This window comes from Pieris napi, chromosome 4, assembly GCF_905475465.1.
Source record: "Pieris napi chromosome 4, ilPieNapi1.2, whole genome shotgun sequence".
In the NCBI taxonomy this organism is placed as follows: Eukaryota; Metazoa; Arthropoda; class Insecta; order Lepidoptera; family Pieridae; genus Pieris; species Pieris napi.
The window spans coordinates 11,641,398-11,659,878 of record NC_062237.1 but is presented as its reverse complement, the minus strand read 5'-3'; the positions used below and the strand labels follow the sequence as shown (position 1 = coordinate 11,659,878).

The 18,481-nt window shown below is 33.5% G+C and overlaps 2 protein-coding genes across 3 annotated transcripts in view; both read right to left on the bottom strand.

The window, feature by feature from the left end:
- Positions 1–4,273, bottom strand: part of LOC125049186 (von Willebrand factor A domain-containing protein 8) — a 38,267-nt gene extending 33,994 nt beyond the window's left edge. The window contains exons 1-6 of one of the 2 annotated variants that reach the window (XM_047648332.1): positions 4,177–4,249; positions 3,926–4,096; positions 3,595–3,718; positions 3,148–3,283; positions 2,757–2,924; positions 1,742–1,906 (exon numbers count right to left, since the gene is read on the bottom strand). In XM_047648332.1, coding sequence (XP_047504288.1) covers positions 1,742–1,906; positions 2,757–2,924; positions 3,148–3,283; positions 3,595–3,656 — 531 coding nt within the window. In that variant the 5' untranslated portion in view covers positions 3,657–3,718; positions 3,926–4,096; positions 4,177–4,249. Of the gene's footprint in view, positions 1–1,741; positions 1,907–2,756; positions 2,925–3,147; positions 3,284–3,594; positions 3,719–3,925 lie in introns of both variants that reach the window. The other variant, XM_047648331.1, reaches the window with a different exon arrangement.
- Positions 4,274–4,828: 555 nt separating this feature from the next.
- Positions 4,829–18,365, bottom strand: LOC125049187 (zinc finger protein 33A-like). Its single transcript, XM_047648333.1, has 10 exons — positions 17,864–18,365; positions 16,230–17,481; positions 15,339–15,560; positions 14,061–14,233; positions 12,218–12,377; positions 10,833–11,026; positions 6,840–6,940; positions 6,251–6,361; positions 5,766–5,920; positions 4,829–5,496 (listed from the first exon to the last, which is right to left on the bottom strand). The coding sequence occupies exons 1-10, from the start codon at positions 18,193–18,195 to the stop codon at positions 5,035–5,037; spliced, it is 3,162 nt and encodes a 1,053-aa protein (XP_047504289.1). The 5' UTR covers positions 18,196–18,365; the 3' UTR covers positions 4,829–5,034.
- Between the last annotated feature and the right edge of the window lie 116 nt (positions 18,366–18,481).

Sequence of the window (18,481 nt, the reverse complement as noted above, 5' to 3'; positions counted from 1 at the left end):
ATCGCGACGTAGTTTCCCCTTTTTAGGTAAGCAGAATTTGATGCTCGAACCGATAATTGAGAAGTACGTGCAGCTAGAGCGACTATCCTGTCCTCAGCGCCAGTCAAGTAGTGGGTCCGCGAAAAAGGGTTTTTAAAAACTTAAAGTTAAAATGAGTACAACCGGTCCGATTTGAGGTCCGTTTAATACTAAATATTACAAGTATTCTATTATATTTATATCCTATTCTTAAAGGCCTACGTGACCGTTGTGCTGACACATTGTTCTCACGCTCTACAAGGAAACGTTACTTAGTAAGAACTAAGAGTGGTTCGTAAATCATGTAAGAGTGGTTCGTAAATCATGTAACAGCACTTCGGCTATTGAAATATAAAGGATCTTTGTACTACTATGTTGCAATGGTTTTTGTTTATATAAAATATAATTATCCTATGGTGGTGACACACGGGATTATATAACTAGGTATTGAGTGGAGTCGAACATGACTTTTTTATTTACAACTATTTAACATAATTTTAAATTTATCCGACTTTTCGGGTGCTTTACAGCGTGAGTGGTCACGGTAACTGAAGACAAAAGGTGTTGGATGTTAAATAGTTGTAAATTTATAATAATACATAACTTTAATCCGGTTAAAAAGTTTTTTCTTTAAATAAAAAAAAAAAATGTTAAATTGGCTACCTCCTGACCCACACTTTATATAGCGTAAATATATTTGTCAAAAACTACACACAAAAAAGTTCAAGAGTACATAAATTTATTTATAAAAAAAACACAAATAAATAACATCGACTCCACTTGTAGACGCGAGACTATTTGAAATGAGCGCACAATTTAGAATGTTGCGCTCATTTTTTGAGGACGTTTTTTTGACGTTGATTGTGCATCTTGGGTTTTTTGTATATCAATGCTTCAAGATCGGAATTTCTTGAACTGACACGAATTCGATGTAAAATGGTGCGTAATTTTGTCAACAGATGGTGTTTGCATTCGTAAAATTAATTAATTAATTTATTGTTATTCGATAACTTTTCCGATATTTTATTACTTATTCTGCTATTCGGAGCGGAGAAGAATCCACTAAAAAAGAGATAACTAACATCGGTCCAGCCGTTCTCGAGTTATAAGTGTTGTAACAAACACGACTTTCTTTTATATATATAGATTTAGCAGAAATATTTAACATAGTTATTTTTATATACATATACTAGCTGACCCGGCAAACGTCGTTCTGCCATGTATATTATTTCAAGAAAACATTTTTTTAGTTCAATAAAATAACTAATTGCTATAATAAAAAATAGGGGTTGATCGTAGAGGGGTGACAATTAAGGGTTGTATGTATTTTTGTATCATAAAAAACCAAAAACAAAAAGTTTTGTCTAAAAATAAAAATTTAGGGGTGGGACCACCCTTAGCATTTAGGGCGATGAAAAATAAATGTTGTCCGTTTCTCAGACTCACTGAATATGCATAAAAAATTTCATAAGAATCGGTCGAGCCGTTTCGGAGGAGTATGGGAACGAAAATTGTGACATGAGAATTTTATATATTAGATTTAATTTATATTATATCAAACCAAAACTTCTACTATTTTTTTTTTACTTTTTTTCAAGATTCAAACACAAAGATAAGATATATCATAGTGCAACAAGACAGTCTTACCACTGTTAAGGTATCTCTTCCGGGCAACACAATTTTTTTTTTAGAAGTATAAAACTACATAAAAAGCTCTACTTACCCCAAACCCAACTGTAGCAACATCTCTTCCCTGAAATCTTGACCTGAGTGGAGGATCAAGAGGCTGCCCCGTATACCGCGGCACGGGAAGTCCCAAGGCAATAACTCTAAAGTTTTCATCCACTCGAACCAAACGCCATTTTGATATTTCTTCAGGTCCGTGTTCCTATGTAATATAAATTAACATTAAATAAGTTTTTATTATAAACAAAATCTTTTTTGTTAATGGATGGGATTTTGCTAATAACAATCAAGAGTAATTGTTTTTTTTTGTGCTGAACGGCTTATACACAATTCATTATAAATTGAATTTTTTCCATATTTATTCATGAATATATTATACAAAATTATATACTTACAAATTATAATCATTAAATAAAGTCCATTTCATAATAATCATATACTTTAATGAGCTTGGGAGCAAAAAACTGAAAAATTACACCCACAGACTACTAACTACTGTTACATAATAAAAGTAGTGCCTACCTACATAATCTACTTGTATAACAAAATCACAAATGTGAACATAACATACATAATATTTACTTGCAAAGAACTCGCACAAAAAAGTATAAATATACATAATTAGAAAACATTTTTCTTTTATTTTTTTTTTTAAAGACAATTCACAGCAATTGACAAAGTCCCATGCTAAGCTGGTGAAGCTTGTGTTATGGGTACTAGGCAACGGATATATATACATAGATAAATAGACATATAAATACATATTTAAACACCCAAGACCTGCACGACAGAAGATGCACAACACCAAATGCTCATAACATCGATGTTCGTCTCAGCCGGGGATCGAACCCGGGACCCATGGATTTGCAGTCAGGGGTACTAACCACTAGACCAATGAGTCGTCACATATTTACATTTACATTTACATTATATACATAAATAAAGTTGTTTTCCAAATAAACTATATATGTACTTAGATTTGATACTACACGCCATAGTTCTTCTTTTTATACCACATGCTGCAAAATAAATTGAAAAAAAAAAATTCTTACCTCTAGTAATTTATCATATCTCGATGATGGTATTAAAAATCTACCATCCTCAAGATGCATTTCTCTATTTTCTAGCAAATTATTTAAGACTGGCAAAACATTTCGTTCAGCTTTCTCTATGCCTTCTATAACAAGAATTCTTCCTTCTGTAGCTGCACGGACTGCACTCTGATGAGCAAAAAAGCTGTATGATTAATGGTTTGTAGCTTAGTTTAGTTTACAAAAAATTTACTAAGTGACTTTACCCGGGAAAGTTAGGGTTTGGTTTCTGTAAAATCATATTTTCAAATCAGAAGGCGATGCACAACTCACTAGTGTGTTAAGCGAGGAAATGAATTACTAAAAGGAAGAATTTATATTAAAAGTTCACCAAATAAGATCTAATAACTACCTGATCAAAATATTTAGCAGTTGAATTTTGAATTTCCCTTCTTTGTTTCAGATCAGCTTCTGTCGTGTCTCTTGAGAGGGCCACATATTCCAACTCTCTCTGTGTTAACTCCAAGTACTGCAGTGCTACTTTTCGTCTAAAAATAAATAATTAAGTTAAAATCTCTCACAATTCCGTTGAAATTTTATTATAAATGATTCAAAGCTCAAAGGTTAAGAAATTTTTATTGTAAATTATAAATTTTTATATCAATATTTTCCTAGTGTTATGTTATATATTATAGTTATGTGTATTCTGTGTAATTTTTAATATAATTATTTACTCTACAACGGCAGCTTAAACTTTCAATTGTTATCAATACTATTGAAAGATGGTATCGTAACCATCTAAAGATGATGAATGTAGAGTGCCATTATTATAAATTTAGACTGCCTGAAATTTTTTTACCTGCTGGGTCCAGGTCGTCCCAAAAGAAACATGTCCTGACCGAGTAAATCTTTTTGCATCATCCATCTTAGGTTCCGTAGAGCGCTTTGTGATAGATTTCTTAATTCAGAACTCTCTACAGTCACTGAAATCAATCACAGAAATATTATTTTAACTTATATAAAAGTATATAAACGTGTTATAGAAATATAAAATCAGAAAATAGATTAAGTTTCCATAAAATTTATAATATAACATAAGTGTCAGAGGTTAGGGGAAATATTTTATTAAACTTAAACTTGAAAATACGTTTAATAATAACATCTTTTAGTACCCAAAACTTGCTACTTACAATACTTCCTAGGTACATATTCTATTTTTTTAGGCGATCTTATCTCTTTGCTAACATTTCCTATAGTCACTTTTCCTTCGTCCGAGTAAGCGCGCACAAAATTTGGTTGCAATTTATGTATTTTACGGCCATTTAATATACGAATCAAAACATCTATTCTTCGCACAGTAACTGCCGGATTAAATACCATTTTTAAATTGAAATTGACCGAAAATAATATATTAATGATTTCTATTAATTTCTTTTCTCACATGATTTAAACTTGAAAGATAATTATTAGGTATAAATTAATTAATTTAATGATAAAAACATTTCCGCAAGTCCAAAGTTTACTTTTTGTATGACATCTGACAACTACTTATGACAAATCATACACCAGTTTGGCGGTTATATTTTGCGCGTTTTATATACAATCTGTTTCTTATCTAGAAATGTAGGCAAACAAATAATATAAATTTAGGCCTTACGAATTACGATAATGCAGAAAGGTTGTTGACTCCTAATGATAGATTTTAGCATTAGCAATAAGATATTTGACAGACATGTATTTACGCAAATCAATGTTACAAAAAGTGTGTTAATCGGTTTTAAAAGTATATGCCACTTTGAGATCAATTCAAGCAAAACAACACAACTTTTCAAAAAGTTGAACTGAAACTGAGATAATATTTAGGCTTAATATTAGGAGAGATATTATTTTTATGAAGCCGAATTAACCCGGAAGTTACGCAACAACTTTTCCTTTAGTGCTTAGTAGCATGCTTTAAATACAGTTAAAAATAGGAAAAATTAAATTTTATGAAAGGAAATTAAATATAATGATATGATAATTGTAAACAGAATAATACTCTATTTATAGAAATGGTTGGGATGTTAAGGATAAATAAAAAAAAACTATTTTTCACATACATATATATCTCTATTTTTTAACTTACTATGTATATGAATTTTTATACAGTAGATCTTATAACATAAAAAGTATAATTTTAATAACTTATTAATTGATTTACATCAATGGTAATACTCATATGTAGTACACATGTACACAATAAATCTTACTTATGTGTGATTTCTAAAAATGCCTTTACTTTTATTCTATTAAACAAATTCTAATTATTCTCTTGAGGTTCTTCCTCGACTGGTTCAATCTTAACACTAACAAAGTCAGTGGGTTCCAGATCATATTCTGGATCAACCACCTCTTCCTTACACACCACTTGCGTGAAATGTGGTTTCTCTTTTGGAGTTTCAGTCTCTTTCTCTGGCTCCTTATCATCTTCTGACATCTGGTCAGCTTCTTCAGTATCATCAGTGTTTTGATCGAGATTCTCAGCTAATTTCAGTCTCTTTGTGAATGTTACAAAGTCTCCGACCACATTTGGAGAGTCTTTCTTTGGAGGTCCAAAAATTCTGGTCATAGTAGTCTCATCTATCTTCAGATTGCATTCTCTAGGCTCTAATTTTGAATAATACTCCTTAATGTTGACTTCAGCAGCATTTAAACCGTGACGTTTGCGAAGGTGTTTCACAATAGTGCGTCGGACCATGTATGATTTCTTGCAGCACTTACACTGTAAAAGAAGTATATAAACATATGACAAAATTGAAAGATTATCAATTATGTAAATGAAATGAATTATATTAGTTCTGACCACCCCACCAATTTCAACCCCTCCACTCTTTCTGCACAGACTCATACAAAGATTTTGGCTAATAGACTTGTATCCAAGACAAATATTAAAATGTATTCTTAATTTTTTTTAATTAAAGGAAGCTTTTATCTATGCTTATGTATTGTCAATACAAACTAAATGTAATATTGTATTGAATAAACACTTACTTTAAATGTATTAAGGCTGCTATGTGTCAAAACGTGGTACCGTAGCGCGGCCATACTCGACACCAGTTTGGGGCAAAGGGGACATGTCAATTGTCTGTTACCGTGTATTGTACGCATATGACGTAACATGTATCGCTCATCGTGGTATTTTTTATCTGAAAATAAACATTTTTTATCATTTATTTAGGAATGTATTAATATAGATCATAAAACTATAATTCCAGTTAATGTATATAGTGGACAACTTTTTTTTTTGTAACAAAATGTATTTTATTGTTACTTATTATGAAAAATTCGAAAACCTATGCAAATCAAGAACTTTATGCATACTTACAGATTATTTTTAATTATTAATTATGTAATAAAAACTATAAAATTATTTTTGTATTTAATCTTTCAATTATAATTTTAATCATTAAAAATCTTACGAATTAACTGATAATTAGATATGATATGAATAGAAGAAGTGAAAAAAAAGGTCTTACCACATACGAGGCATTTGACTTTAGTATTTTTTGCCGCATGAGTCTTCATATGCTCCCGAAGTGAACAAGCACTAGTGAACAACTTTGAGCAAACTGTACACGTCTCCAAATCTATAAAAAAATATATTTAATTACGTTTAATGGCATGTGATTCTTAATAGGCCGGCGACACACTTGCGATCCTTCTGACAATGTGAGTGTCCATGAGCGGCGATATCATTTAACACCATCTGAGCCTCTTGCCTGTTGGTATAATAAAAAGTAAAAAAAAAAACAGTTAGTAGGAACCGTAGACAAATTGCTTTAGGGCAAGCGTGACCTTATAGTGACGCGATAACGTTACATTTCTTGTCACGTGATAAATCTATGTATACATTGTCAATATACGAAAAATATAGTAATAAATTGGAAAATAACCGTTTTTTGTCTAGTTTGTGACGATTTTCTTTGCCATTGCTTTAAGCCTATACTATATGACAGCGTTATTTAAAATTCGAATAATAACTAAATAATTATCGTCACTTAAAATCAATTCAATCAATCAAGTCAATTATTTCTAAATAAAAAAATATTCGAGGTAATAACTTACTTTCTCCAGTATGTCTCCGTATGTGATAGGTAAGTTTGGACTTTTGTAGGAATGTCTGACCACAATACAGGCAAACGTAAGATCTATCTTTTGAATGAGTTCTGTAAAAAATAAATAAATCAGCCTTAAAAAAATATGATTATTATTTTTTACAGCATTATAGCGAAACTTCTCTATAAAATTTATAGGCATAATAAATCACTTAGAAATTTTGAAAAAAAAAAAAAAAAAAAAATCTTTATTTTTCTCCACAATCTTACATTGATATTAACTAATATTAAGAAACAGATATATTGTCGCAAGGAAACATTATAAGATTGTGAGAGACTGGTGACTGAACTAAGCAGGGCTTGTATCTCAGACCACCAGCCTCTCCCCACATGGTGTAAAAAGTAACCAGTAACAAGAGTAAATTATTAATAAGGACATTTTACAGATGTAACATGGAGAAAAGAGGTACCTAATTAAAATATGTAGGTGTGCAATCGCGCCGATATAACATCCGTGCTAATTATTATATATATTATTATATATATATATATATATATATATTAGTACTTAGATAAATATATATATATTAGTAGTTAGATAAATAGATAACAGTACTTAAATAAGTATAAAAATAAATAGTAAATCAAAAATAAGCTATAAATTGTAAGTTAGACCATTGGTTGGATTAAGTTTTCAGTCTCATCATAGTTGAGACCTTGTATGTAGGCAGTGACCTTCTTTTTACAACTGAAGGATAAGAGTAAGTGAATATTCAGCTTGCGATTTAGTTTGTTGTAAATAAAAGGGCCGAGGTAACAGTAGAAGCGGTGGGAAAAGGCAGTGTAGAGAGAAGGAAGGTGAACAGGGGGTGGGCGGCGAGCAGAACGAGAGGAAGAAGGACTAGGTTTATGTTCGTGATGCTGTTTGAGGGCTGTGTTTAGGATGAACAGTTGACGTACTGTAAGTATCTGAGCTTCCTGATAGAGGGTGAAAGTAGGGAAAAGAATGGGTTTGAATAAGCAAACTTTTAGAAGAGCCCTCTGGGCACGTTCCAGGGACAGCAGATGGGTTTTGGCTGCACCACCCCAAGTGGTGATAGCATATAATAAAACAGATTGACATAATGCTAAATACATCATTCTGACTATATGAGGCTCGGCAACATGACGAATTTTCTTAAAGATAAACATGAGTTTGCGGACTCTACCACACATATTCATAAGATGGGCCTGAAACGTGAGTCGACTATCTAGTGTGATGCCAAGATACTTAACCGTACAACCTCTCTTCAATGTAGCGCAAGAGCATGGAACAGAAGGAACAGAAGAATGTGTATGGGCAGTTAAGGAATACGGGATTAAGGCTATGGGAGGAGTATATATGGAGAAGGTAAGATAGCAAGTTTTCTCTATATTAAGAGTTAATAAATTTTGGCGCAGCCAACACGAAACGATATCAAATCCGGTCTGTGCATAAGAGAAAGCTTCCCTCCAGCTTTTTGCAGAGAAAACAAGAGCAGTATCGTCGGCGTAAGAGACCAATTTGCAATTAGGTATTTTCAGGGAACACAGATCATTCATGTACACTAGGAACAGCGTAGGACCAAGAATGCTGCCCTGGGGGACTCCGAATTCCACTGGAAGGTAAGAGCTGACATGGCCATCTACCACTACACATTGACTCCGACCGCTGAGGTAACTTTTAAATAAGGAAAGTTGAACTCCTCTCACTCCAAGCGCTTCCAGTTTCTGTAGAAGGATTTGGGCCGAGACAGTGTCGAATGCCTTCGCGAGGTCTAAGAATATGCCCAGACACTTCCTATGGCTGTCCAAGTTCCTAACTATGTGATCGGTTAATTCATGGATGGCATCCGATGAAGATCTTTTAGCTCTGAAACCGAGTTGGTTCGGAGAAAGTAATTGTTTATCTTCCAGATAACTAACGAGACGTTTGTTTATTAGGCGTTCAAGGATCTTGGACAGTGCTGACAGAATAGAGATGGGGCGATAGTTGTCGACACTGCCACGGTTGCCGGATTTGAAAATGGGATGCACTATTGCCTTTTTAAAAGCGGATGGGAAGATTCCCGTACGCATACTTAAGTTACATACATGGGCGATTGGTGTAGCTAATATTTTAAGGTTGCGTTTAAGTATGGCAGACGTGATGTTGTCCCAACCTGCAGCACAGCTTTCTTTCAAGGAATTTATAGTGATTTCGACTTCTTCAATAGAAGTGTCGAGCATGACGAATGATTGGAGAGGAAAAGGAGGATTTGGCCGTAATGGAGGTGGAGAGTCGTGTTGATGATTGGATTGTATATTTAAGGCAAGCGATTTTCCGATACCCACAAAGTGAGAGTTAACATGGTTTGTTGAGTCTTTTGGATTCGCTCTACATTTTAGGAGGTCACTTGGTCTATCATGTTTTTTATTAAGATTACTAACGTCTTTTATAGCTGTCCAAAGTTTTTTGGTGTTAGTTCCTGCATTTAGTAGTAGACCTTTTTCATAATTCTTTTTTAATTTCTTCAGTAGACTATTACAGAAGTTCCGGTATCTGTAGTATGTTTTACGCAGAATATCATTTTCAGGTTGCTTTTTTAGTTTGTAATGCATTCTATCTCTATTACGTATACATTTAAGTAAGCCTGGGGTCATCCATGGCTTGATGATTTTAGTGCGGTGAGAGCGAGTCATTACGGAGGTGTGCATAGAGATAACTGATTGAAGAATTTCTATCAAATTGTTGGTTGCTTCTTCACAGTCAGTGTTATTGAGAACAGATGAAAAATCTGTATTCAGGAGAGACTGTGAGAGGCTATCATGATCCACTTTTTTGATAGATCGAGTAGGAGCAGAGTAGCGTTTCTTTATATCTAAGGACATTACTACTGAACTATGATCAGTGATTGAAGAATTGATGACAAGAGTAAGAGCAGTAAGAGGTGATTTAAGAATACCGTGATCAAGACACGTAGAAGAAGGAAAACGAGTAGGGAAGGTATGAGTTGGGAGAAGCCCATGGTAAACCAACATGTTAAGATAATCTTCAGCTTCTTGGTTAAGATTCTCTGGAGTAATATCAATATTTATGTCACCTAAGATTATTATATTTTTGAAACTTTTAAGAGATTCTAGCAAGGTATTTAAAGAGTTAATAAAGTTCGTTTTATTTTTGAAAGCACTTGGTCGATAAATACCTAAAATTGCAGTATCAATATTAAGTTTAATTAAGAGAACGCTGGCTTCTGCTACAGAGGGTTCTTCAATTGAGATGCCTGTAATACAATTTTTATAGTAAACCAGGACTCCGTCATTTTTATTAACTGGGTTACAGGAAGAGATGCTGGAGAAACCTTTTATGGTTGGTATTACCGGGTTGCTTTCTAGAAAACATTCAGTGAGAATGATAATATCCGGGATAGTATGAAAATTTGTAAGTAAAATTTCAAAGTTCGCGAAATTTGCCGATAAGCTCCGAATATTTTGCGTTATAATATTTAGGACTTTATTATGTTTAGGTAAATAGTTTCGGACTTCATGTGGATCACAGCAATGGCTTGAAGCAACCGATACATTATCGATGTTGTTTAATAATTGTCTATTATTACGATCGAATTTTGAAGAGAACGAAACGTAAAAAGCTGCATTGGCTGTAAAACTTTTTTTTTTACATCTATTAATTCCTGTAATAAACAAGTGTGCCTGACATATATAGATTTTTGGGAGAAATGCCGGTTTCAACAATGTCCTTCGAGGTAATTCCGAACCAATACGACTTAGGGTCCTTCAAGAAGAAAGGCCGGCAACGCACTCGCGAGCCTTCTGACATTGTCCATAGGCGGCGGTATCATTTAACATCCAGTGAGCTTCCTGCTCATTTGCCCGTTATATAAAAAAAGATGTTACCTTCACCATCCATTAATGCTCAGCCGTTTCCCTAGACAAAGAACAAAATGGCCATTATTACCTAAAGCGTCTTGCCTTGTTCCTTACTAACCTGGAATGTGACGTACAAGCCCCCTTATCGGCGAAAGTCTTAGGGCAATGCGGGCACGTGTACGGCCTCTCGCCCGTGTGACGTCGCTCGTGACGTAACATGTTCGAGCGTTGCACGAACCGCATCGGACAGTACGAGCACGCGTGACGCGGGCCTTCGTGGATTTGTACGTGCTCGCGGAATGAGTCTTTCTTCTGCAATTGATAAAAGATTTTATGGAAGAGATAAAACCTGGATACAAAATATGTTTATTTTGGAACATAAGATACAGGTATCACTTATTCCACGTCATTAAATAATTAATCCCTACTCATCGGCAAAGAAGACAGAGGGTGTAGGCCGAGAGAAAAAGCCGGTGTAAAAAACTCTAGGTACTCTTTTAGAAATAGCAAATCATCGAACAACACTTATTTTAAAACAAATATCGCAAATTAATTAGAAGTAGCCTGTCTAGCACTAGTCCCAGGCCCTTTTATCAACTAGATAATCGTTGACTTAAATATTTCCAGGCCTGATCTCAAATTGGAACGTTAGTTAGTGAATAGAATAATGCAAGTATTTCGATATAAGCAATTATTTTCTATTAAAAGAGCTAGTCGATGTATTTCTTAGGGTAGGAAATTAAACACTCCACTCCACTGATGTTACATAATCTGTATAAGTTCAAAGTTAAACAAAGATATTGCCCATGCGCATGTGCCACAACGACTCTATACGAAATTTTAATTTTAAAAATAGAGTTTCTATAACGTAATTCGCCCTTCTCACTCTCTCTCAATTGCTCTCTCCCTTTTCTTCGACAAAAACGCTGCACATATTCGTCACTATGTGGAACCAGCTGCCCACTGAAGTATTTCCGAACCAATTCGACTTAGGGTCCTTCAAGAAAAGAGCGTACAAATTCTTAAAAGGCCGGCAACGCACTTGCGAGCCTTCTGGCAGTGTGAGTGTCCATGGGCGGCCGTATCACTTAACATCAGAGCCCCTTGCCCGTTTGCCTCCTATTACATTTAAAAAAAAAACCTTTTCGTAAAAATTTACCCTCACTAAAGAAGTTTCACTTCAAAAAAATAAATATAGTTTAAAAAAACTAAAAAACACGCTATATATAATTATTTAATAAAATATAATTATTTTTCACTTTTTAGTTTGATGTGCTTTAAAAGTGTGTTTTTTATTTTTTTTAAACTATTATTTATTTTTTAGTTCATTTTTTTCATTTTTTTTTCGGATTATAGCATTGTCATCGATCTTTGACTGGTGCGCAAAGTTTGAATTAAATCTGTCCTTTAAAAGTGGGCCAAAATCGAGTCCGGAGGAGTCGGCTACATACATACAGGTGAAGCTAATATAAAGCGTGTAAAAAAGCGTAAGTTAATACATACGGCAAATATTTTTCCGCAATAATCACACGTGTAACTTTGCTTGTTGGGTTGGTGGTCCTGCTTGTGCATGTACAACGATGACTTGTATTGGAAAGACTTCCCGCACTCCGAACATTCGAAGGGATGACGACCAGGGTGACGAAGTAGGTAGTGGAGTTTCCTGAAAATTACAAATTTAAATAAATTATTAGTCCACTCTGGTTTTAGTAAGGTTGGGTGGGTTGTAAATAAATAAAAATGTGTCAAATACATATAAATATTAGGTGCATACGAGGATGGATCCAAAAGTTCTAAGCCCGACCAAGAACGTATTAGAGTAGTTTGTGTAAATAATTTTTCATTTTTCGACATAAGCTCCATCTAGCTCAACACACTTCACTTTTACTTCACTAACTATTCTTTCAATACTCCTCTTAGAAACCCCAGTCGCATCTGATGTCAAATTAAATATAACATTTTTTCATTAAACTGTTTTTATTAAGATGCTTAAAATAATTAAAAACATTGTGCACCATTTCACGAGATTGCCCTGGTAATGTTTGAAAAAAGATCAACATGTATAAAATAATAATAATATAAAACAGTAAAGATCAACATAAACAGTAGCAAAAGAAAAACAATAACTGTCTCTTTTATACTCATAAGCTTGACCGAGCGCGAGAGAGACGGACAGTCTTTTCGTGATGTATTTGTGATTGTATTTCAGTTTGACATCACGTCTCGCGCTTATTCACAGACACTACACAAGCACAAAGTGTAAATGTGTTGAAGCCGCCAGCTTTAGATAACATACCTATAAGCTGAAACGTGGTTTCGGAAAGGAGAGGGTCCTGAAACGGTCTCAATCCACTAGAATATTGTAATTTGCATGTTACCCTCGTTTTCAGGAGGATGAAATATTTTTTCAGACAGTTTCAGAGCAAGTGTAGTCGAGTATTTTCAGGAAACCCAGTTTCCAAACACAAAATAATTTATTTATATTTTTTTAAATATAAATAATAATAAAATCATTTATTGTATTATTGATACATAGATTAATTTGTAATTTAAAATCTTGATGATCAAAATTTTTCTCCTAATCTCCAAAAGTTAAATGGCATTTCATTCATAAAAGACCGGCACCGCACTTGCGAGCCTTTTAGCGTTGTAAGTGCCCATGAACGGCGGTATCATTTAATAACAAATGAGCCTCCTGTTTTAGATAAATAAAGTGGTTATCAGGGACCATAGACAAATTGCTTTAGGGCAAGCGTGACCCGATTGAAAATGTGTGGGAATAACTGTAATACATAGAATGAATTGTACATTGGAATCTTATTATTATCTGTAATTTTTCTATAATAATATTCTGAATTTTCCCAGACTCTTAATCAGCACATAACCAAACACTGCTCTCTGTCAGATCACCGGGAGTCCATTTGATATTTATATTTTTACTAGCACACCGGCCAAGTGTTGCTGTGGCTAAGGTTTTTGTTATATTACATAGTAGTAACCTACTCAAAGGAAACCGCAGGAGAACACCAGTCATGGGGACCACCATGCTTTTTTGGTGGTTATGCCATTAAATTGTAGCTTATGCGAAACGTTGGTACGTACTTTTAACACAGCGCCATCTGTATATTATATATATATCATTATATATTTACTATCACATAATAAACAAATATTTTGCAATAAAATAATACTGCGGATATAAATTGAGATGTAAGTTATCCTATCTTTTAAATTAGATCAAACCGCACACGGTGTGTAAATTTGATTGAAATCGGTTCAGTAGTTTAGGAGTCCATAGCGGACAAACAACGTAATATTAAGATTATTAATATAAATCAGTTCATACCGTTCATCCGCAGTCTGTAACAGATCTTTGCACAGTTTGCACTTGAACTTGCCAGCCGTGCCATGGGCAGCTGTAATATGGGTATTGCAGGATCTGGAGTTCGGAAATCGTCGCTGACACACATGACAGCTGAATACCTTCGGTTTCTGATCACGATTCGTTGAATGTACCGTCTGAAAATAAATAGAAGCTATGTTATATTAACAACATGCATTTAGTTGAAGACTAAACAAAGCTGTTAAGAATTTGACAAACTGGTTGTAATAGGGGATCTAAAATAATCTATATAGTATATAAAAGAAAGTCGTGTTTGTTACAACACTTATAACTCGAGAACGGCTGGACCGATTGCCATGGTTTTTGATTTGTTGGATTTGTTTCCGTCCTGAATAGCAGAATAAGCAATAAAATATCGGATAAGTTAACGAATAACAATAAATAAATAAATAAATTTTACGAATGCAAAAACCATATGGTGCCATCTGTTGACAAAACTACGCATCATTTTACGTCGAATTCGTGTCAGTTCAAGAAATTCCGATCTTGAGGTGAATGAGGAGATGCATAACCATGCTTTGATCCTGATCAAAAGATGTTGGATATCAGAAAGTGCTTAACATGCAGTATCGCCATATTGACGCTAGAGAGAAGATGCCTAATGTGTAAAACTGCCATTCTTCTTTCGCAATGGCAAGCAATAAAACATTTCTGTATTTGCAAAAAAGTTGTATTAATGTAATACTTAACATTAATAAAATCCTAAAATAAGTTAAATTAAAGTAACAACGATATTATAAGGTTGTGAGGCGGAACGAAGTCAGCCAGGTCAGCTAGTCTCTTTATAAAAAAAAGGCAAATTGACATAATAATGTACCTCATATATCAATAGACAATTTTACAAAATTTGGACAATGTGTCCAAAAAGCCTAGTCTACCTATAAATAATAAAAAAATCATAGATTTAGAGATTAACAGCAGTGGTACACATTTATTTTCATACACATTACACTCTTACTCATTCACTCACATGCACCCTTATTCATGTATTCACAAATTAGGTGGTTTTGTAAACAATTAAAAAAAAGAAAGTTGTCATTTAAAAAAAATATTAACACCCTGAAACTGGTATTTTATACTTAAAAGGATTCCCAAATAACGAATAAACACATTAAAATAATATTAAAATAAATAAATAAACATTTTATATTTTGTTTATTAGTGGTAAATTATTATTCTACACCTAATTGAAGGGTATTTGCATAGAAAACAATTCTTTACCTTAACATGAACCTTTAAAGATTTCTTCTGACTTAAGGGCCGGTATACACAAGTATCAAGTGAACAATATAACTTCTTAGCCTCAGGGTGATATTCCTCGAAATGGTTCCTCATGTCCTCAATATTAGAAATAACAAGGCAACACAAACAACACTTCAATAAATAGGTTGCTCTGGTCTGTTCATTTATATGCTTTTGTATGTAATGGTATACAAACCACACCTAAAAATAAACATTCATGTACGCTTAAAGTTAAACTTCAAGTCTTAAACCTTATGTAATTTAATTTAAAAAAATTAATCTTCTCAAACAGTGGTTGCCTGGAAGAGATAGCAAAGAAAAAAAAGCGATAAGGCCGCCAATTGCCTTTCCGTTATGTTAAATTTTTATATTATAATGCGTATAAGTGTAAATAAATAATAAATAAATAAATAGTTTATACTTTATGCAACCAATATTTATAAACTAAATCAGTTTAATAGTTACTTTTTATAGAACAAGCCTATGGAACCAAAAGGGCAGTCATCACAACCCATTTTTAGTGGGTGCATTGCCGGCCTTTAGCTTGCTGTTAACTCACAAACTCTTTTGTCTATTTTTGTCAGATTGTGTTACTCTGTGATGAATACAATCTGAGGTGATTTAGACTTTATAAATAAGGGGTAACATTTAAATCATTGGAATTATTATCTTATTATTTTTAGGATTTACTGAGCTTTAGTAGTAAGAATTTATTGAAAATCATAATTTTATACTACAGGTAAGTTTGTTAATAGATGGGACTTCTTTTAATTTGTGTAAGTTCATGATTAGTCTACCAAGCAAGAAAATTAAAGAAATTGCCAACTAAAACTTGTTGCTCTAACATTACTTAAACATACCACAACATACCTTATCCCCAAAAATTAATGAACAATCCTCACACTTATAAAAACTTTCTTTATATTTTTCAAAATGTGAATTAATCTGGTGTAGTTCTCTGTCTTGTTCATTCCAGAATAACATTGGACATAGTCTGCATTTAAAACCAAGATGTGGGCTAAAGCAATTTTCAAACTCTAATTGGTCCCAATGATCAGTCAGATGCTGTCTAGTCAGCTCCCTATTATTAAATTCCTTGTCACAAAACTGACATATCCACAGATCTTCGAAATCACCCAACTCTTGAAGAGTATGTGCTATTAATGCATAATTTGTGTCAAACGATGCTAAACATACCCTACAGGAGTATAACTGCTCAGTTTTTACAGAATGCATCTTTGTCATGTGCACGGTAAATGTTGGTGCATCTTCAAAAATCACTTTACATAATTTGCATTCTAAGTCAGTAAAATCTGACTTGCAACCGTAATCTACACTTGAAAAGTCTGGTACCACTCCCTCGTCTATATTTTTATAAACTTTTGAGATATAGTCAAAATAAGCATTATCTAATAGGAGAATTTCTGTTAAGGTGATATCGAAATCTATTTCTCCACGATAGTCAATACTCTCTTCATTTTGACTTTCATTTAAGCTTTCACTTTGGTTTTCACCCTTACTAGCTTCTTCAAGCACTTTAATATCTTCATCATCACTGTGTGCTTCTGTTTTTATTTCTGGTACAAGATCAGATAACTGGATTTGTGTATCTTCTACCTCATCATTTTGTTGTGGCATTGGTGCTTCCAAATCGACATAGCCAAATCTTGTTTGACCACTTAACTCGGAATCCAGAAATTGTGAACTTATGTCAACACCTTTTACAGTAAATGGTGGATCTTTCCCAGATACTAAGCTAGCGAGGCATTTAAGTGTAAAGTGATGGTAGCCCATATAATGGCTGAAAAAGGCAGTCAAGAGATTTTCTGTTTTTGAACATAGAACACAGGAAAAAATTGCATCATCTGGGTCCAATTCCCACAAGGTTCCGTAAACGCTTGACCCATTAGTAACATTATGCTTTTGAAGGAGATGGGCATCATAATTAGTATCTGCTGAAACTCTAAAATGGCAAAGTCGACAGTGTACAAGATTGTGTTCACTTCTTAAATGGTCACGCAATAAATCTTCACTTTGAAATGATGATACACATTGTGAACATGGCCAAGGGACATGAAACTTTTCATGTTCTATCCAAGATTGTCTATCTGGTACAAAATATCTGTAAACCAAATTTAAAACAGATAAAAAACATAATAGTAATTTGTATATAGATGTGCGACCCACTTCCTATCACTCTTATTTAATAATATTTTCTGAAGTAAATAATATATCCCATATGTTATAGATAAAACACCAATAAATGCTTAAATATGCACATTCAGTATTAGTTACATCCAAAATAGGTAGAATTCACAACTATAATTTAAATTCATCAATCAACAAACTAACAACTCAATTATTTGTCTCAATATTGTTATTACTTCCTTTACCTTCATTGTCCAGTATGAGATAAAGCTAGATTTTGTCCAGCTTTATCTGATTCTTGACAATATCAATAATCAAACCATGAAAAAACTATCATGTATGTCTTGTGTACTAACCTGCATATGCCACAAAAATCCTTCTTATGATTTAGGACATAGTGCAAAATAACTTTTGGTCTGTTTATAAACCAATCTGGGCATAATAAACAACTAAATGGGCCAGTAGTATTAAAATCTTTTAAATATAGCCATACATCCAAAGGTCTCTGCACAACAATTGGTGTCGCAGAAGAATTACGGTTTAATTTTGTTTTTAAGGCAATATTTTTTATTAGCCCGATCTTAGTGTCTTCTTCACATTCCCCTTCGTTTAAAATAGTAGCTGGATTCAACTTCTTTGCTGCCAAAACAGACAGTGGCTCATCATCGGATTCGTCAGAATCTAACATTCTTGTGGCTTTTATAATAGCACTATGAACCTATTATCTTCGAAATGAATCTCATAACATCTAATCAGGGTATAAAGAAATTGTCACTACGATCAAATTTATAATAAAAACTTTTATCCATTTGTGTTTCTCGTTTGTATTCAGTGATGCCAACTCCTACAAAATTTTCCCCCTAGAAATTAGAACCCACTTCAAATATGTTTTTTATTTTGTTATGTTTATATTTGGTTTAGTTTGTTGGTTGGGTTCTAGACTAAATATAAATTGTATAGATATGTGTCTCAAA